Genomic DNA, 22,360 nt, shown 5'->3' with positions numbered 1-22,360 from the left:
GTACTGTAGATTATACAGTGATTTATTATCTATTTTCCTTTATTTATCTTCAGACGATTTGACCCACATAAATGTATAATACATACTAAAAAGCAAATTACCGCTCTGAAGTGTGATCTTTAATCTACAAAGGGAGAAAAGTCCATATCTAGTCTCTAAAGGACGAAGTTTAAGAAAGATGATTTGCCATTATGGAAAACTAACCATCCATGTCCCAGAAAAATAGCTGGACAATCGATTTGGATCAATAACACGTACTGCAATTAAAAATACAGGCATCATACAAAATCATTCCAGAAGAAATGTAGAAACAGTGGGGGTGGAGGAGGGGGGGGCAAATAAACAAACAAGCCTTAATTATCACAGTTCTTAAACGATTCGTTTTTCATTGCTGGCTAGGAAATACTCAGCTTAGTGATGTTTTGATTGATTTTACAAGGATCAGGAACATAACCACGGCATAAGTTTGGTGACCTATTTTTAATTAATATTAGTTTGGTTACTTATTCTTTAACTGTAATATATTATACATTAAAAATAAATTCCCCAGGCCACCTTCATTTGACTTTGTGTCAAAGAGGTCTCCTCTACTGTGCAGCTACTGCAAATCTTTTATGGGCAGTTCTTTTGGAACCTGACAAATATAGTGTGACTGTTCCAATCACCAAGGAACCATTGCTAATAACACTGGGGCTCAGTTTTGGGTTCTGTCCCAGGGATTAGGAAACACAGAAATGGCTTAAAGATAATCAGATTTGTACTCTTTCCCTGGTTTAAGGTTAGGAATCTCCTGTAGTATTGTGCCAAAATGTTACAAATACAATCATTGCCAATTCAAACAAATGTGCAATGTTCATGAAGCCACTGGATGTTTACACAATTAAATACTAGCAGATTAGAAACTGTATACATGAAGAGTATTTTTATAATATAAATTTTATTAAAAGGTTTATAAACCATACTTGTTTTCCTTTGAACACTTCCAAAGAGCTCTAAATTTAGCCCAAGTCTCTGCTGAATTAATTAACCCCAACTGAGCTTGATTGCCTTGGAAAGGCTGATTCACCACAGTGAGAATACAAATGATTAATCCCTTGATTAACCTTGTGGTGGTAATTTATGTGAGATTGTTGCATTCAGCATTAGGCAGTAAGAAATCTAAAAGAAAAAAAATTGGAACTAAAGTAAAACAATTTTTGTCGATTCCAATTCATTTTCCAATCAAAGAATTGCTTAGTTGTCTCTTAGCTTAATTTAACATAGGAACAAAAACACATCTACCTCAGTAACATCCAGTACCAGAAAATCTGACAGTGCCAAACAACTGAAAATAGCAGCTGTATGGCACTGAAAGTATTCTATACCAATATGAATTTGCACCTGTATTAACATTCCAAATTATAAAAGGGAAAATGAAGGGCAAAGACTAAGGGTTGCTGCCTGCAACTACAACAATTTCCCATCAAAATTCTTAAAGGAACACTATAGCATTAGGAATTCAAACTCGTATTCTTAATGTTATTGTGTTCTCCTATGCCCCCTCCAAAACTAAATTATTGGAAAAAAGGGTTTTAATAACCTTTATTTCTCATGACTGAGATCAAGTTCCTGAAACCGCTCGATCTGATTCCCGTGACGTAATTTTTACTCTTCTCGCTCATCCATTCCAATGCTCCTTACAGACGAGCATTGGGGACGAAAAGCTGTGCTTCTCCAATGAAATGGAGGTTAGCAGTGAGAACAGAGTTTGACTCGGATCTCACAGTGGAAGCGTCTCTAGCGGTTGTCAGGAAGACAGCCACTAGAGACGTAGTTAACCATGCAACGTAAGCATTGTTGTATCTACAAAACACTAATGTGTTACACAGCAGGGTTAAAACGAAAGGACCACTGCACCATCATTAAATCACAAATAAGTGGTCTGGATGCCTTTAGTGGTCCTTTAAACTAGAAGATTCTACAGCAAATTGCTGGCTCTTTAGAACTCAACTTTCTATGTCTTTAACAAATAGTCCCAATGTATAGAACTCTTCTCCCCAGTAACTTCAGTTCTAATGTCTCTTGCCCTTAGCCCCCCTATAGCAGTGGCTCCCAAAACATTTTTCAGACCAAGGCACACTTCAATGAGAGAAATAAGGCACACCTACTGTTTTTGTACCTTCAACCGATTACTACAAAAGTTTACATTCAACCTTGCTGGAGAACTATACAGCATGCCATGTGCAAGTATCTACCGGTATTAACTTTACTGTAAGTATTTTTTGGCAAATAAAAATAAATTAGACACGTTTATAGGTAACATGTGATGACTGCATTCATTCAAATTTTTTCACCAGTAACATAGTAAATAGTTAATAGTTTAATTAGTGGTCCTCAAACATATGCAAAAGTAAAAGCACACACAGTGTTACTTAATAAAGTGACAAATCAAAGTGAATTTAAAAATGTTAAAAGCCAAAAAGCCGAATCAGAAAAATTCTCTAAATTGGCTATGCTTACGGATCGGCTACTTTGACCTTAAATTCTGAAATTCACTCTGAATTCTGACTTCAGTGAATTGCCCTGCCAACTCTGGTCATGATTGAGCAGGGTCTGGAACTACATCAATGCTTGTGAATTCTGCATAGCCTTTCCTGTTTATAAGGGTAGACAGCGAGCAAAGAATTAAAGGACCACTATAGGCACCTAGACCACTTCAGCTCAATGAAGTGGTCTGGGTGCCAGGTCCCCCTTGTTTTAACCCTGCAGCTGTAAACATATCAGTTTCAGAGAAACTGCTATGTTTACAATAGGGTGAATCCAGCCTCTAGTGGCTGTCTCACTGACAGCCGCTAGAGGCGCTTCTGCGCTTCTCACTGTGATTTTCACAGTGAGAAGACGCCAGCATCCATTGGAAAGCATTGAGAATGCTTTCCTATGGACTGGCTGAATGCGCGCGTGGCTCTTGCCGTGCATGCACATTCAGCCGATGACATCAGAAGAGGGAAAAAAGGTAAGGGATTGACCCCCTTCCTCCCCCTTCAGCGCAGCGGGAGTGGGACCCTGAGTTTGTTTTCCTGGCACTATAGTGGTCCTTTAAATTATGGACACTGGATCAAGCATGTGAAAAAACAGTATGCAACTCTGCACACTATTCTTCATGCTATTTTTCAAACCTTTTTTTTTTTTTAAATAAGCTTATGAAGGTCTACAGAAAAAAAACAAAAAACAAAGTTATAAAAAAAGGTGATACGAAGCTTGATTTAATTTCTATTTATTCCGCAATTAGTCAACAAGAATTGGAAATTCTTGGGATGTGTAATTCTTAAAGCACACTTCTCAATGCACCAATGTCAGATACAAATGAACATTTATACAGCAAACCGACGGAAAACGATAAATCACGATAATGGTTGTGCTGTGAACTATGTAAATGAGAACTATTTTACCATATATTCCTATCAAAATATGGAGCACAAGAGACTAATAATGTTTTCAATGCATGTTTTTTTTACCCACAATTTTTTTCTACTATGCGATTCATTTTCGATACTAAATCTTTATGGGGGCACTGTAAATCATGAAACGATGCTTCGTCACAGAATAAGAAATCTGCGGTAAGGAAATGAGATACAGCCTAGCGTATTTCAAATGAAGTGCACATTTGCATGCCAAAGTGTGGTGGTCACAGATCAGACAGAATAAACCTTGCCAAACCCCAGCATTGGTATTTAGATGAACAAACAGACTCTTAGAAGTAGATCACAAAGTATCCATTAAAATCAAGAAATCTTAGTCAGCATTTGGTTGATTTGAACATTTGGAAAAATACAGCTAAGGCAAGAAACAAGTCTTCAAGTCTTTTTAGAGTGAGCAAGGCAAAAAAAAATAAAAACAATACAAACACTCTCCCCACTGGCACTTAATATGCTTCCCTCAGAGACAAATTGAATTGAGATCCCAATTTGCGAATACGTGGATTAATACACAACTTCTGCCATGCTGCCAACTCCCAGAATCCTTAGAAAGTGGGCTTGTCTATGACAAGAATAAGACTGGCATGGCCAAAGTTAAAAAGCCATATATCAGTACTAGTAAACACAAAGGGTAACTAAAGGAATATTGCAATCAGTTGTACCAAAATAGGTGTCATCTCAGGACGTTTTTTGCAAGGAAACTTCAAAAGCACACGGAATATCACAGTAAAATCACATATCAATCAAATGCCATTAAAATCAGAACAAGCAGACAGATGATTTCTGATCTTGGCTGAATTTTGCATGATGATCAGTGAAAATTCATGGCTGACCCCTCAAAAGCACATTTAAGTAGGTAGAACTATACAAGTGAAACTGTGTTTAAAAGGGATTTTCTTTCCTTTGTATTACATTCTTACCTAAGACATCTTTATTATGTTCCGGAATAAGCTCTTTCCACTTGGATTCTTCAGGATCATTGAAGTCTATGTTAATTAACTTGTAGTTTGGTGCATTGCGGTTAGTTTTAAAGGTGAAAACTGTCCCTTCATTTGTGATGTATTCATATTCTCCTTCGAAGTTATCTATTAGCTTCACCCACGGGAGAATTTCTGAAAAATAAAAAAAAATATAAAATCAAGTCCAAAAAAAAAATTACACAATCAAAGTCAATAGTATTTTAAAGAACAGAAATCATTTCACATGCTCTTCCCTCTCTTACGCATCTATAACACAACATGTACCATTCAAACTGTTACTCACAAGGTCAAAGTAAATGGCAGAAGAATAAAACAGGGCAGACAGTTTTGAGAGAACATGGAGTTGGCCTTTAAGAAAGAGGATGAAACCCTGAGCTTTGACAAGTTGACATTGTTCCTTTATATCAAAGTCTCTTTTAGCTGTCACTATGTGTTTGGAAGTTACTACTGTGTAATAACATGCTGTAGGAGGAAGACAAATTTAGTACAGAACAGGTAAAAGGAAAAGTGAATATTCCACATCCAAAATATTATATTTTGCAAAGAGTTCTATAAAGAGAAAAATAAAGAAAAGAATATAGACATAAGCTGAAGAGAACAAAAATGGCGTATCAATTTAGCAATCTGTGGAAACAGCTCTGACCAAAGTATCAAACTATCTACTCACTGCAAAATCTCGCGCCCATTACTCTATCCTAATTCTCATTCACCTTTCCGCTGCTTTTAATACTGTTGATCATCAACAGCTTCTTCTCATCCTCCGTAATCTCGGTCTACGAGATATTCGAGATATTGCCCTCTCCTGGTGTTCCTCCTACCTCACCCAGCACTCTTTTAGTGTCTCTTTCTCTGGCTCTACCTCTTCCTCCCAACCTCTCTCTGTTGGTGTCCCCCAAGGTTCAGTCCTTGGTCCCCTACTGTTCTCGATCTATACTTCCTCCCTTGGTAAACTCATCAGCTCCTTTGGCTTCCAATATCACTTCTGTGCAGATGACACGCAAATCTCTCTCTCCTCTCCTGATCTCTCCCCCCCCCCTCCCCCTCTTGACTAGTGTCTCTGACGGCCTCTGTGCTATTTCTAACTGGATGGCTGCCCACTTCATTAAGTTCAACTTGTCCAAAACAGAACTTCTGGTCTTTCCTCCCTCAAAAGTTGCTACTCCCGTTTCTGTCTCCTTCCACGTTAATGGTGCTACCATCAGCTCCACCAAGCAGGCTCGCTGCCTAGGTGTTCTCTTTGACTCCGACCTCGCCTTCACCCCTCAATGTCCAGTCGATCATTAATTCCTGCCGCTTCCATTTCAAAAACATTTCACACACCCGCCCCTACTCAACGCCAGATGCGACTAAGGTGCTGGTCCATGCCACTGTCCTCTTTCGCCTCGACTACTGCAATCCGCTTCTTAGTGGTCTTACATGTTTCCAACTTGCCCCATTGCAGTCTATAATAAACGTGGCGGCGAGACTCATCTTCCTGTCTGGCCCCACCTCCCATGCCTCACCCCTCTGTCAGTCCCTGCATTGGTTTCCCATAACATATAGGGCTCAATATAAAATTATGGTTCAAATCTCTACATAATGCTACTCCCACCTATCTTCCCTCCCTAATACACATATATGTCCTGTCTAGGCCCCTGCGATCTGCCGAAGACCTGCGTCTATCCTCTGTTTGTACTTCTACCTCTGATGATCGCATTCTAGACTTCTCTAGGGCTGCACCATTTATGTGAAACTCATAAAAGCATATCAATTAAACTGTTAATGGCTAAAAAAAAAACCCCCAAAAAACACACTAAGTCTTCATTGAATACTATTCGACCAATCTACTTCCCTAATACTTCCCTTACATTTTGTGTCACTTTACCCCACTTCCTCTAGCAGGTCCCTCAACTCTTTCTGTGCGTTAAACTTGTCTGGTTACAACTACATGTTTGTTAGTCCACCCACTGTAAAGCGCTACGGAATTTGTTGGCACTATACGAATATTATAATAATAATAATAATAATATATACATTTATAATGTGTATTACACTTCGGAGGGTCAAACTGTGTCTGCATCATTTATTTGCCAGAATATGTAAATTTTTTAAATCCTTGGAACCCTGCACAACTTTCAAACCTCAACAACTGCATTTACAAACACCACACCTGCCTTTCACTATAATTAACGTGCTACCTGTATTACATGCACATAAACCAATTGAAAAAAAAAAAAGAAGAAAAAAAACCAAAAAACTGCTCCATGAAAAAATATCAAGGGAACAACATGTTACGTGAGGTGGGACCTTATTCAGTACTGATGCTAATAAAGTGCTACTTGAGCTTGTTCTTTATTTTTTCTTAAACAGTTTTTATTAAAAGTAGATTTGACAATACCTCCATATTCTATCCTGCTTTCTATAACATTCAAGGTTTCCATTAGAATGTTCTGCCACTCAGAAAACAAAGCAGTGCAAATGTTCATTATAGTAAGGGCAAAACATTTTACTAACAGTGTGTCGCTGCAAGTTTTACTGTTTTAGAATTTTTATTGTGTATGCAGTTGTCAAAGTTGTACTCTGCAAATCTGTTACAGTAACAAACTTGCCTTGGCAAAAGACCTAAACCATTTTATAATGTCATATACCCTTCCTAGATCTCATTAAAAAAGCGATTTCTTTTATTTTTTGCTCTTTATTACCACAGCCGTGCCTATAACAACAGAAGAAAATAAAATCTGTGAAATTAAATAAAAACAGAGCCAGCTGGGAACTTGAAGCATAAAGAACAGGGCACATTAGAATGCCCTCTAGGTGTATACACTTAGAATTGTCTACCTGCCAGATTGTCTTTTAATGTATAAAGAAAAAAATAAAAGTACATGGAGGGAGATTTTTTTTTTTTTAAGTTAATTTAATTTTTTTCTGTTGATTCCAACGTGACTGCCATACTTTTGAAAAAAAATCCCCAACAGTGACATTTGTAACCATTATAATTTCATAAAAAGCGTAAGTGGTTTTATGGTTTTAAAAACACAGCACAAAAGGTGCTGAAATGGAAACCGTGTGTGTAAAATGTTAAAATGTGAGGCATTTTCATATACATCAGGTAGAGGGACATGTTAAATATCATAAGTACTATTTAAAGAGACAGCAACAATCTGTTAGAGACAGCAACAATCGGAATACGGGTGTCCCGTGTTTTGCTCCTGTTGTGTAAAACATTGCTGCTTTGAAAATACGATCATGTTTAGATTGCGGGGTAAACACACCTCCAGTTTTTATCACTCCGACAGACACTAGATGCTTCTTCCACAGTGAGAACACAGTCAGACCCAATTGGTCCTTGATGTTAAACTTCCTCACACATTGAATGAAAATATAAAATATCCTGTGGTGCTTCTCATCGAGAAGCTCTGGGTTCATTGCTTCTCTATAAAAGGCATTTGAATAATAGAGAGGTGAATGCTGCGTATGTGCTTTTCGTCCACAAACTTCTCTGTGAGATGTTTTGTCATTCTAAAGGCATTCTATAACCATGCAAAGCCTCAAGGGAGTTGTAATTAAACAACATCGGGGGATCTACCTTCTGGGTATCCCTGGATCTACACCAGATATATAAGGCGCACAGGTCTCAATTGTTTACATATTGGGAGCATACATACAATCTTTAGACACCCATAACAAAGCTCTTATTCGCCAAATGTTTCAGTTGAGTAGCTGGTATTCTGCATGATTGCTTCGCTGCTGAGCTGACCTCCAATTTGACATGAGTGACAGAAAAGGATGGGGCAATCTTGACAGAATTTTGACCTGGCCATTATTTTACCTTTTCATGAGCAAAATTACTTTCTATATTTTTACAGACCCTCTCAAATACAGACTGAGTTAACTATTTTGTTGGATTACTGTTAATTCTTTTTTTCTGTTTATTTTGAATGCCTGTTAAAGGACCACTATAGTGCCAGGAAAACAAACTTGTTTCCCCTGGCACTATCGGGTCTTCAGGTCCCCCCCATCCTCATGGCCCCCATCCCGCCAACTTTCCTTTCTTCAGCGCCAGGTTCCCTCTATGCTGGGGAACTCTCCTCCCTCTCCCGACGTCAGCTTTGAAATTGCATGCACGGCAAGAGCCGCGCACGCATTCAAACAGTCCATAGGAAAGCAATTCTCAATGCTTTCCTATGGACGTCCAGCGTCTTCTCACTCTGATATTTACAGTGAGAAGCACGGAAGCGCCTCTAGCAGCTGTCAGTGAGACAGCCAATAGAGGCTGGATTCACCCTATTGTAAACATAGCAGTTTCTCTGAAACTGCTATGTTTACAGCTGCAGGATTAAAACAAGGGGGACCTGGCACCCAGACCACTTCATTGAGCTGAAGTGGTCTGGGTGCCTATAGTGGTCCTTTAACACAATTTGTGGTGCTCGATTATGCAATCCCGGCAGAGATAAATATATATATATATATATATATATATATATATATATATATATATATATATATATATAAATACTTCACTACACACCGACTAGAAACTTGGGGAAAAAATACATGCTATTTGTATGCTGCAAGCAGAACTTGGAATTAACATTTCAATCAATTCAAATACCAGATAATGGAAATGATGTTGAAATTTGGAAACAGCTAAGCAAAGATGGCACTTAAAAAAAAAAAAAATTACATTTTTAAATTGTTACTATCCATTAGATGGTTGACATTTTATAATCAACTAATAGTGTAAAATTTGCAATACAAAAGGGAAATAGCTGCAAAATTTAGACTTCCTAATTACAATTGGACCTATTGACACCACTAATTACCGTATATACTCGAGTATAAGACGAGTTTTTTGGCACATATTTTTGTGCTCAAAAAGCCCCCTCGTCTTATACTCGAGTCTAGGTCTGTATTATGGCAACTTACATTGCCATAATACAGACCATGACATGTTGGGGGCCGGAGAAGCTGTTACTTACCTTTACAGCAGCTCCGGTCAGCTCCCAGCACGTCCGCGCGGCTCCTCTGTTAAGCTCCCAGTGTAAATCTCGCGAGACACGCGGGCCGCGAGATTTACAGTGGGAGCAGACCGCGAGACTGGCAGTAAGTACCGGACCCCCTTCACAGCTCCCCCTCCCCCTGGACAGCCCCCCCCATCCACCTGGACAGCCCCCCCTACCCCTGGACAGCCCCCCCTACCGCTGGACAGCCCCCCCTCCCCCTGGACAGCCTCCCCTCCACCTAGACAGCCTCACCTCCCCCTGTACAGCCCCCCTCCCTGGCCAAGTATGAAGTAGGGAGGGGGGGACAAAGAAAATGATTTAAAAAAGTATTCAAATATTAAAATAAAAAAATAATAATAATGCCCAATTGATGGGAGGCTGACTCCCTTTTCTAACTCCCTGTATTTAATGCAGAGTGTGTGTGTATTTAATGCACACACTCTGTATTAAATACAGGGAGTCAGACTCCCATCAATCTGAGTCACCCTCTTGCACCTAAAATGCAGATGTGTGTGTATATAATGTAGAGTGTGTGCATTATATACACATACACTCTGCATTATATGCACACACACTCTGCATTTTAGGTGCAAGAGGGTGACTCAGATTGATGGGAGTCTGACTCCAATTTCTGACTCCCTCTATATAATGCAGTGTGTGCATTATATATATACACACACACACACACACACACTCTGCATTATATACAGAGTGTGTGTGTATCTAATGCACACACACTGCATTAAATACAGGGAGTCAGACTCCCATCAATCTGAATCACCCTCTTGCACCTAAAATGCAGATGTGTGTATATAATATTAAAATCATTAAAAAATAATAAAAAATGCCCACCCCCCACCAAGGCTCTGCATCACACACACACACTGCACTCATATACACACACTGCATTCATACACACACTGCACTCGTACACACACTGCACTCGCACTGCACACACACAAACACTGCGTACACACACACTGCACTCATACACACACACTGCATTCATTATATACACACACTGTAAATAAATATTCAATTAATGTAATTTTTTTAGGATCTAATTTTATTTAGGAATTTACCAGTAGCTGCTGCATTTCTCACCCTAGTCTTATACTCGAGTCAATAAGTTTTCCCAGTTTTTTGGGGTAAAATTAGGGGCCTCGGCTTATATTCGGGTCGGCTTATACTCGAGTATATACGGTAAATAGTTTAGGATTTTTTTTGTTGTCTACATGGGAGTGTTGGAGCTTTACGAAAAAGACCATTTATTCTAAAAATTTGAGGAGAGGGTCAGGCAAGGAAAGCAAAAAGACACTTTAAACAGACATGAACTCGAGTGTTCATAAAGTTTTGGTTTTCCTCACAAACACTGGAAGTCAACTTGACATGAGCACAATCTTGCAGGTCTTAATTTACTGGCTCTGCAAAAAGTGATATGGTAAACGTTTACAGATAACAAATTGGTCTTTACATTGTGCTCAACAGAGGAAAATGGCATATTCTCTCATCTCCTGTGTTAATAACCAACAGAACGTTAGTGGCTACCTTGTCTTCCCTCAATGTATGTTAGTAGAGTTTATTGTTTAAATATGCAGAAATAGACAAAAATATGCCCATCTGTTCTATAACCAGTTTCCTCAACTGTTCAATAAGAGCTTTGCATTTAAGCACAACAAAATGGAGTCGCCCATTCCCTTCAACCTCCAAGAACAGTGCCATGGACTGCCCATTGCCACTGGAATAGAAAAAAAATGTTCCCTAAAATAAAATACTTTTGTTTCCCATCCCAAACATCGATAGGAAGAAATAGGACTCAATTCTTTATTCTTTTCCAATATAATACTTCTGCATTACTGTAAAATATTGCCTATTCTATTGACATTAGATATGGGTGTCTGCATTAAGAGATGGCATCAATAAGTATGGGTTTCTTTTCTGGTATATTCTGGTATATGGATCTGAACCAATTGGAATCATATGAATGTTCGTATTTGATTTGTTCAACCACACAAGAGACATGCTTCTTTACAAACATCCTTTATTTAACAGACTGTCTCTCGCTTCCCGAGTCCTGCAATTAACATCTGCAGTTGAATATCAATCCTCCTGTAACATGTTATTTTATATTCGTAATTGTAAGAAGAGTAAACCTGCACAAAGCAAAGTCTGATGCGTGCTGTAAATTCTAAGGGACACACAGAAGAATTCTAATATATATGCATATTAGCATCATAGCGAGTCACCAAACAAGAAGAAGAGAAATCTATGTTAGAGAAAGAAAAAAAAAGGAGTTTTTCTACGTTTGGCAAGCCAGTCATTACCTTTTTTTAAAGCATGAAGCATTAATTATTTTTTTTTATGGATGACCAATTTCTAGGAGTATGCACATCCAACATTATAGACCAGGGAGCACCTTACATGTGGTTAAGGAAGGGTAAAAAGTTATAGCTCTCTCCCTGTCATCAGCAGCAAAACTACAACTCAAAAAATATGGAAAATGAGTGAGGAGAGAAAAATGGGTTAATAAAAAGTGGTGTTGCTTAAAATCATGTGAGGGTTTGGCATTCATCAAAGTGTTAAAATTCTAATCACTAACAATTAACACCTTTTAATATAGGATTGTGGTTTCTCTCGGGTGTGAAATTATTATTATTATCTTTTGGTTTATAATAAATATGTTTTCATTAACTGTCATGGAATATAAAATAGCCCCCCCCAAAGAATCTTTGCTCAAGTCAATTCCAGGGTGATTTTTAGGATACTGACGCATTGTTTTACGAATATAAAGCTTGACAATGCTGAAACAAATTTACGCAAGCACTTTCAGAGATTCTCTTTCATATGCTTTAGAAAACGCATGAGTGATATAATGCTTATTCTTGAACAGGCAAAGTAAATGTTTAAAAGAGTCTGTAATTAAATTAGCAATCAGAGACCTATAACTTGACTCATTTGAAAACAAAGTAGTATACAGATCGAGTGCACAGTGATTTCAACCAGTAAGAAAAAGGGCCTAAAATCTGTGACCTGATATTTACATATTAGAACCAATAGCATCCTGTATGCTATAAAACGTGCCCTTCCTGAAGTAGTAAAAGTAAAAATTAGCAAGTTCTATAACTTTTACATATAAGTGTGAACATATTTAACTCTGTTTACACACACAAACCTTAATAAGGACACAAATCAGTTCACATTTTTTTTTTAAACCAGCTAAACACATTTAAACAAATATACATATTTAAAATAAAGCAAGAAATACTTTAAGACGTATGAAATAAACGTTTATAAACTTGGTCAAGTTGCATTGTTGGATGCGCCTCCAGCTAGAAGAGTTTCTTCAGCCTCAACAGCCCCGCCCCCTTACCCACCCTTCTCAGTTTCAGATCACACCACTAATGACAGAAACAGGGCATTATTGTGCAACCACAGGAGAGAGAAATCAGACACTGGAGCCTGCTCTGCATGATCACACTGATCGGGCTCCCTCTCTTCTCCCCCTGTAAGGATGTTGCAAGGTGAAGAGTTCTAACTGCACGTGTGTAAATATATCAGGCATGCCAAGTGTACTTATCCAGCATTCCTGGGGAAATGGGTACTGGCTACATCTGTCCACACCCCTGAAGTGGGCGTGGAAAGCATAAGAAGAAGCATGTAAATAAAAAAAAAAAAATCATATTTTCCTTCTTTTTCAGACTGCTGAGTGAGGCAAAAGCTATTGAATGAGACAGTTGCCTCAAAATGATACATATCCCTTTAAGTGACATCTCAGAATATAAATTAGCCATAATTTCCTCATATTGTGATAATGCTTTCAAAAAGAATAACAAAAAAAAAAAAACATTTAAAGTAATATTAAACATTAAATGTCCTAAATTTTCTACAAATCCACATGCTTTAAGAGGGGTCAGGTCCGACAAGCATGCAGCTCTGCATATACAAATGCCACCAATATTTCCAAAGGTGCCAAGGATGTCCCACAACATGTGATCAACAGCCATCCACTGAACAGGTGGAGGCCGTATACGGTAGTTGCAGTGGTGTTTGCATGTTTCTGCATAAAACAGCTATAAAAAGGCATGACATGCCACCATACTGTTGGAGCAAAAAGGCAAACTCTGCAGGTTAGCAGATAATGAAAGGGTGGACTTATAGAGAAAAAAAACATACATATATAAAAATCATGAGATTAATATAAATAAAACAAATCCAGGATAATCAACTGTGACCTAACCTTCACATTGCACCGAATGTGTGTGTGTTTGGAGTGTCATTTTCACACCTCATTTTTTGCAGCCACATACAACTGAGTTAAATAAAACAAGCAAAGCATTGCACAGTGATGTAACAATAGTTTTTGGTTTTATGGACAATGCTAGCAAAATGTTACTGATTCAGTTGCTCTTAGATAGAAAACTCGCACTGACCTCAAAGCATTGACTTCAATGGCGCATAAAAAAGCTGAAACTAGCTATGTTCATTTTGAGCGGTTGAAGAATAACCTACAATACAATGTACTGACAGGCGGCATTTAAGTTTTCGGACATAGAGTCACTGTTTGACAACACAAGCTGCAACATCAAAAGATTCATTTCTAATTTCTGAGGTTTTAGAAGCAAGGATTTAACATTTATGTTTTGAGAAGAAACTTCTGATCTATCAGTTATAGTTCCTTAAAATGGCTCTGTCGCCATAACGCATTGTGAGTATTTTCATAAAGATAGAACCTCAATTCCAGTGAAATTTCAATGCAGTCAAAAGATGTAACACAAGGTCTTATGGACAAGCCTGAAGTGACAATATTTGAAAAAAAAAATGCAGAACTTCCACCGTCAAGTTTGGTCCGTTCCCCCAATGTCACCAGTGACGGCTGTGGGAATAAGTCAGTCATTTTCTTGAACATGGGCATACATGGTCTATGGAGAATTCCGGTGTCTTGTGGGATTCTCCATACAAATCAAAATTGTACTCCAGTTCATCTAGAATAGGACGAAGATCTAGCAGCTGAATAATAATAACATTTAAAAAAAAAAAAAAAAAAAAGACAGCAATGCCTTTAGTGGGACAGTATTCAGGTACAGGTGTTAATTACCGTTTAAACTGCTTATATTTTAACAATCTCGGAATTATAAAATGCAGTGTTAAGTCTGCCAGGACCCTGAGGTCTGTACAGATACTAGATACTCTGCAATCCATAGCATTAACCAAATTACAAATGTATACTAAAAGTGCAAATGGCATAATTACAACGCCATTAAGCATGTGTAGATAACCATCTTTTTAATCCTGCTGATAAGGCAGTGTTAATACCCTGCATGAAATTGTGGATATTAATAGTTCTCCAGCAGGCGAAAGAGGTCATTAATTTTTTTTTTTTTACCCAGCCAAGGCTGTGTCTAATAAATCACACTTACAGTCTGTTAAAAAAAAAAAAAAGAAAAAAAGAAAATAAATAAAAAAAGAAGAAGAAAATAAAATCACAAGAGTAAAGCAAAGCCTCTAAAAGCGAAATAGAAGCTCACTTTGTATTTCTGAACAGCAAAATACATCACAAATCAAAACGACTACTTTAGAGCAGCATGTCAGATGCATAGAGGGTTTTCTGTAGCTTTTGTATAGTTCTGTAGTTGTACTGGAATACTGTAGTAGTTGCAGTGCAAAGAGTTGTTGGGATCTTTCCTCCCAAGCTGTTAGTGTCAAATTGTATGAGCAAACAAACTTTGTCACCTAAAGACTGGCTCCTTGGGTAATGCAGAAGGCAATAACCTACAATTGGCGAATAGTTACACGAGCTGGATATGTCCCCAATTTTGTTTTGTAAACCCACTAAAACACTATTTCCCAAACTATGGGTCGCCGGCTGAATTTTGGTGGGTCATGCTGACCCACGCCGGTGACTCAAAGAGGGGGCCCAGCAGCTTGCAAAGAGTGCCGCTGGGTGCGGGCCCCTTTGTAACCGGGAGAAAGCCCTGCGCACCCTCCAGTCTGCAGTTCCGCCTCCGCCGGGAGCAGAGTTGCAGACCATGCAGTATTCCTGAGCTCGGCCAATCACAGAGCGTTACCGCAGTAATACTTCACGTGCCAGAGCTCGCAGGACTATTTCTGCATGGTCTGCAGCCGGCAGAAGTGGACCTGCAGAGAGGACAGCAAGAGCCACCGGACCACCAGGGAGAAAGGAAGGAGAAGAGACCACTGGATCACCAGTTTCCTCAAAAAAATATTTTTTATGCCTTTCACCTCCCACATACTGTCACTCTCACATCCCACCCACTGTTACCATAACCCCTCCCCCCCCTCACTGTCACCAACCTCACCTTCACCCTCACCTCCCTCCCACACCATCACCCTCACCTCCCCCTTATATCGTCACCCTCACCTATCCCACACCGTCAACCTCACCTACCCCACACCGTCTTCTGTGCTGTTCTATTTAGATGGATGGCTGCAATTAGCTCAATAGTGTGTATATATATATATATATATATATATATATATATATATAAATATATATAAATATAAATATAAATATACACACACACACACACACACACACACAGATGAACGACTGGCCAGCTCACAAAAGTATATTGATAAATAGCTACAGTGAGCTTAATAATGTCTATATCCCAAGTAAAATATGCACATCTATAGGATATATAGTGTATATACTAGGGGTAATGAGGTAAAAAATGGTAGAGACTTCACCAACAGCTACGGGCAGAAACCTACATATTATAAGGATTATACTGCTAGATAGCCCAGTAATGTATTGACTAGTACGGCAGGGTACCCAGGTTTAATGCTGAGGACATTCACCTCAATTGGTATTAACGACAAATCAGAAAAGCTATTTGCTATCGGATAGTTTACTAGACAGCTATATAGAATGATCACCTCTATGGCAAGGTTACATTGGTAACTATCAGACTGTGTTAAATAACAAAGTAGCTGATGTAAAAGATTCACATTCTTTGCTACAATAATGGACTTGGTAGCTTTATTAGATATAGTATGTTACGATGCTACAATGATATAATCAGGATGGGTGCCCAGGAGGGATGTGCGACGGTTAAAGACACAGGAGGTTTGGGTTAGAGATACATTCACTCTCGCCCTACTGTAATCCCACATCAATGGCTCACTTTATCTTCATGAGTGGCAAATCCCCCATTCTAGAACACTGATAGAAAATTATAGATATCTTATCCAAATAATAAACGCACCCAATATTAAAACGGTAGTACAGCAATTGATAGATACCAGACTGAGCGGCAAAAATTAACTCCTACTGTGCTGTGCTCACTTGGATAATCTTTACTAGCTAACTGCTGTAACTCTTGTGATTCAGGGAATTCCAGATCACAGAGATAGAATGTAGGTAAATGCCATTATAGATTTGTACTCATCCAGCATTAGGAGTATTAGATATCTATGATTTATGCCCCCAGTCTTCCTAACCGTGAAGAAATAGTAAAATCTGTCCAGTACATTGTTTGAAACCGACTGATTTTTTTTGTAAGGTAACTTTGTTCCGGTAAAATATCTCCAGTAACCATGAGAAATAATTCTGTTATATGCAATGCTCTTTAGCTGTCTGGTAGCCTAATTCTAAGATGTGCTATATTCCGGTGAGGTACCTCTAGTCGCCCTGCTTCTTGGACTGTCTACTTGTATTATTTGAAGGTAACTGCATGTCTGTTAGATACCCCTAGTCACCCTGACGTGTGTTTCGCAAATTAGCTCAGAAGGATATACAGGAAGGATATACAAGTTTCTTTTTTATTTGCACAAGTGTCTTTTTAGTTTATACATAGTCATAGATTTTTTAAAATTATCTATTAAACTATTAGTTCGAACAATTTAGGATCATTTATTGGTTAATGTTGCCCCCTCCATCTCCTTTTTCTTTTTTGTTAATTCTCACCGGGGTTATGCCCCATAAGGAGGGCCGTAACGCCCTGGCTCCATTTCTCCCTTTTTCAGTCTTTCAGATTGCTTATCTGTGCAGTTCTATTTCTGTGGTTAGAATGTTATATACAGACATGCGAAAAACCTGGGAAATGAGTGCAGAGTGATCCCAGCAAGTCCCTCTGCGCCATCACCGCTAGCACAGCTGCAGAGCTCGGTGCTGCCCTGCAAGCAAGGTGGTAGGCAGGCGCCTGCTCTGGCAGGAAAAGGGGGCACTGTGCATCCCCTGCCTTTGAAGCCTGTTCCCGTGGCAGTGCCCATCAGACTTCAGATAAATTGTCAAGCCACTCCAACCACCATAACCAATTTAGCTCGCTCTAGTGGTTATGGTGCCAGGAGTGCTCTGACACCTTCCCTTTGTAAATAGAGCGGGAAACTTCTAAGTTAGGGCTTTAAGTGCACTCATAATGTTGACTAATTTCTGAACATATTTACAGTAAGATTTATTGCTCTAAAGACCCGTTATACACACACACAAAAAAACAACAACAAAATCTTAGAAAAGCAGGACAAAGGGATTTAGATAAAAAGAGGTCCCTATATCTTGAGGTTCCTATATCTTGATTTAAAGGAATATGGTGAATTTAACAGACATTATCAAATTATTTCCCTTTGACTACACTATATCAACACACAGAAATCATGCTTCAAATATTACCGCAAACAATATTCTTTAAAAAACGGCTAAATCAAACCTGCTCTATTTTAAAAGCTTTTTGCAGTAATTAGCCATTAAAGAATATTAAGTTATTGGATTTAAGAAAAAAGTGAAATATGCAAGATTTTTTCTTTTTAAATAGGCTATTATGCCACCCCTAATAATGCATTAGATTAATAAAGTTCTTAGATATTGTAAAATAAATCGCTCTCTAGTTTTATATTTTCATTGCCTATAAAATAATGAAAAGAAAGAGTTCATTTTACAGGGATCGCAGGCTATTCAAACTGCACTCTACAATAGTATTTGCAAGAAAGAGACGCAGACAGCTTGCAACAAACACGACAAATACAGGCCATGGTTCATGGAGCACATTTAATAAGAACACAGCGGGTACTGCGTGGCGTCCAACACCATAGGTCAGTCAAGCAGCAATGGTGGGCTAAATCTAGGAAATTTAGAAGTCTAATACATTAAATATCCTACACACACATAGCATGACTCCAACAGAGCAGTCAAAGGCTTGACAGTAATGTAAACAACGTTTTGAATATAACGGGTGTCGTAATTCTCAACCTTTAACAATATTCTGTTCTCTAGTAAATATAATGTGTTCACATACATATTACATTTTGATTGACAAAGCTCCATGATTGATATTTATTTTTCCGGCATTTAAAGATATCTACCTTTACTATTACCAATTTAATGACACTATGTATGCTGGCAAAAGCTTTTTAGGACCGTGTTTTTGCACCTGTTATATAGTTTACTTTTATTACAGTCCATACCGTAAAGACAACAACCATTTATACTTCTATTATTATTATTATTATTATATTTATTTATTACTGGTATTTATAAAGCACTAACAGATTCGGCAGCGCTGTACAATTAGTGGAGGATATACAATATACACAGACAAATACAAAAGTTAGAGAGGGCCCTGCCCATAAGCTGAGATCTAGCCATTTAAGCTTTTCATACAAAGTGCTTAGGTAGATTGCCCGAGAGTTTACAATCTAAAGGAATCGAAATCATTGCCATTTATATAGTGCTTTACAATATTATAAGAGGCGGGATTCAACTATAAATAGGACAATTACAAGAAAATTTACAGGAACAAAAGGGTTGAAGAGGACCCTGCTCAAATGAGCTTACAGTCTATAGCTAGTTCCTTCCATGCATTTCAGTTTGCCTGCGCTTCCTTTTATTCAAAATTATTCAGACTAAAGCTGTAGTGCTAAGCTGAGTATATTGTTTAACAAAGGAGAGCCAATTATTTGTAGACGTTAAATTCCTCTTCGCAAATTATATTTTTGTATATATTTGCAAATTATTGTTATTTTTTTAAAACTGGTATTTTTTTCGAACCCTTACTTACAGGGTACTTGGGCTCCCTTGCTTCAACACTGCTCTCATTTTTAATATCAAGAGGGGCAATGCCAGAATGTGGAGGCTCTACGCATACAAAAAGTCAGGCTTATAAACATACTGTATTTCAAAACATTTCCCTTTCTTTTTATATAGGCTAACCATACTTTTCCCAAGGTTCCATTACAAACACATGCGTAGTATTTACAAGAATTTTTAAAGGCTCCAACAAGAGGGTGAGAAGTTATGTCAGGATTTTTAATCTGTTTTATTTATCATCCATACGTCTGCCATCAACAATCTGCAGGACACCACACTGATGCCCAGGTTATAGATTTAACGGGAGTATGTATGATCTAATTCTCCTTCACTTTTGCAATACTCTAAACCAGGGGTCCTCAAACTGCGGCCCTCCAGATGTTGCTGAACTACAACTCCCATGATTCTTTGAATTACATAGATAGCCAGAGAATCATGGGAGTTGTAGTTCAGCAACATCTGGGGGCGCCGGAGTTTGAGGACCCCTGCTCTAAACGTCCAACCTTCACACCCACTCCAAACCTAAAAGCAAAATTTCAAACTGCTCTGTAATGGCAATGAGCAGTTTTGACATTCGTGGGTTAAATACACACTAGAAATTATACATTGGTTCTCTCAATAATGAGAATGATTTAGAAGTTTACCTACTCATTAGCACACAAACATAAATTAGATAAATAAATCAACTGGAATGCTTTCCATCATTTATGTGAAATACGTTACTTTCAACCACATAGTGCTAACACTACTGTAATTTTAATGAACTGTACTTTGTTATGACGTCTCGGAGTAAATAATTAAATCAACAGTTTTGCTTATTTTTCTCTTTTTCGGTTGGTTTCAGAGATGAAAACAAACAAACTTTAATGGAGATTGAAAGTTTAAACACTTCCCGGAGACACCAAGGAAGTAAAAAATTCATAATGTAAAACATCAGCAGGGATACAATCCAATTTTCTACTTTAATGCAACTTACATTTCCTAATTTTGGCACAGAACAGCAGCACTGAAGTAAAGTCTGCAACGGCAAAGGAGAATTCTCTGGGCAAGCCAGAGTTATGTACTGCGTAACGCACTGAGAAATTGTCTAATTAACATACACAAAGAAACAAATGCTCTTCTCTGTCATCTTACCAAACAATACTTGGAAAAGTGCCTTTATATAAGAGCAAAAAAAAAAAAAATTATACCACATTGAGGTCATCACCAAATAACCTATTGACAATGTAATATATAAAATGTATATCCATTATAGTTATATCCCATCGTAAACAGCATCGTCTCACACTGACTGAATGGGTAGTAATGTAATTCTTTCACTTATTTATGTATACATACCTCAGATATATTAAAATTATTACTATATTAATGGGACATGCCATACAACAAGAAATATTTCTGTTATCAATGCAGAATGAGATTGCTTTAGTAATAATCAACAGATTTGCTGATGGGCATAAGTATTCTCTAGAGCAGGCTTCCCCAAACTCCGGCACTCCAGATGTTGCTGAACTACAACTCCCAAGATTCTCAGCCTATTTCATTCGTAGAATCATGGGAGTTGGAGTTCAGCATCATCTGGTGGGCCGGAATTTGGGGAAGCCTGCTCTAGAGTCTTGAAAGCTCGCATTTAAGATAAGAACAGCACCGACTCACCAGTAATGCCATTTGGCAGCTTCTGTAAATTGCAGTACCACAATCGGTTAACCGGTTCACATCCCTCTCGTATAGACAATAAAACATACTGGCCGTCATCGGAGACCTATTTGGAAAAAAAAAATGGTCACTAAATGTGCAAGTTATAAATATCTACAATGCTTGTACCTAAAACGAAAGATTTATATTTTCGGTAGATAATGACATTAACCCCTTAAGGACACATGACATGTGTGACATGTCATGATTCCCTTTTATTCCAGAAGTCTGGTCCTTAAGAGGTTAAAGATGCCAAAATGAGTGCCACTGAATTAAAATCATTTATAATGGGGGCGGAGCCGGCGCCCAAACGAGCTGGACGCGTTTCGGAGCTGCTCTGATACTCAGCCCGAGAAAAAGACTGAAAAGCCCGAAAATCCCTCGCAACCAGACCTCCTCTGGCAGCTGCCTGAACCCCGACGATATGGGGAAAAAAAGCAAGAAGCTACGACCGGACCCGGGCTCGGGTTCGCAAGATATTGGCACTTACATGCGGAATGCAGCGAGGCCGACACACGCCAAGATGGCGCCCGCGGAGGTTTACCCGCATCTGTCCTCGGACGAGGACAGCAGTACAGCCGACCTCTCTCCCCCACCGAGGCGACGAACGGAGCCACTGGCGGCCACAGCGCTTGGGGACTCGGCCCCCGCAACGAGGGCAGATATCAAAGCCCTGGTTGCGGAGATTCAAGCCATGTTCAAGGCTGACTTACGGGAGGAGGTATCCGCACTCACTACCCGCATGCACACTATGGAGGAAAGCATGGCAGGCCACAAGCTTGCCCAGACAGCCACAGATACTGCCATAGGAGCACTGCAGAAACAATATACCGATCACCAGGCTCAACTAGCCAACTGGAAGACAAAGCCAGGGCACGCAACCTAAGAATAAAAGGCATTCCGGATGCAATAACTGATACAGAACTTCCCCACTACTGCAGGAGGCTTCTTGCCACCCTTCTCATGCCCAAGCACTCCAAACAGATACTAGTGGACTCCTGCTACAGGCTTAATAAAACAACTACTTCAGCCCAGGAGACGCCTAAGGAAGTCCTGCTCAAACTGGTACGTGACGCTGACCGGGGCATTATTATGGGGGCAGTAAGGGGTACTCCCACGGTGCCCTTTGAAGGCGATCAGCTTGTTTTTTACCGAGACTTTTCTAGAAACACCCTGTCCTGGCGGCGCTCTCTTAAGCCCATAACC

At 38.9% G+C, this 22,360-nt stretch overlaps 1 protein-coding gene across 1 annotated transcript in view; it reads right to left on the bottom strand.

Moving 5' to 3' along the window:
* The window catches only part of PREP (prolyl endopeptidase), a 136,910-nt gene that overhangs the window by 76,041 nt on the left and 38,509 nt on the right, over window positions 1-22,360 (bottom strand). Inside the window, exons 7-8 of the mRNA XM_063443545.1 lie at window positions 21,116-21,221; window positions 4,376-4,567 (exon numbers count right to left, since the gene is read on the bottom strand). Coding sequence (XP_063299615.1) covers window positions 4,376-4,567; window positions 21,116-21,221 — 298 coding nt within the window. The remainder of the gene's footprint in view (window positions 1-4,375; window positions 4,568-21,115; window positions 21,222-22,360) is intronic.

Source organism: Pelobates fuscus, chromosome 2, assembly GCF_036172605.1.
Source record: "Pelobates fuscus isolate aPelFus1 chromosome 2, aPelFus1.pri, whole genome shotgun sequence".
NCBI lineage: Eukaryota > Metazoa > Chordata > Amphibia > Anura > Pelobatidae > Pelobates > Pelobates fuscus.
This window is presented reverse-complemented; position numbering and strand designations above follow the sequence as displayed.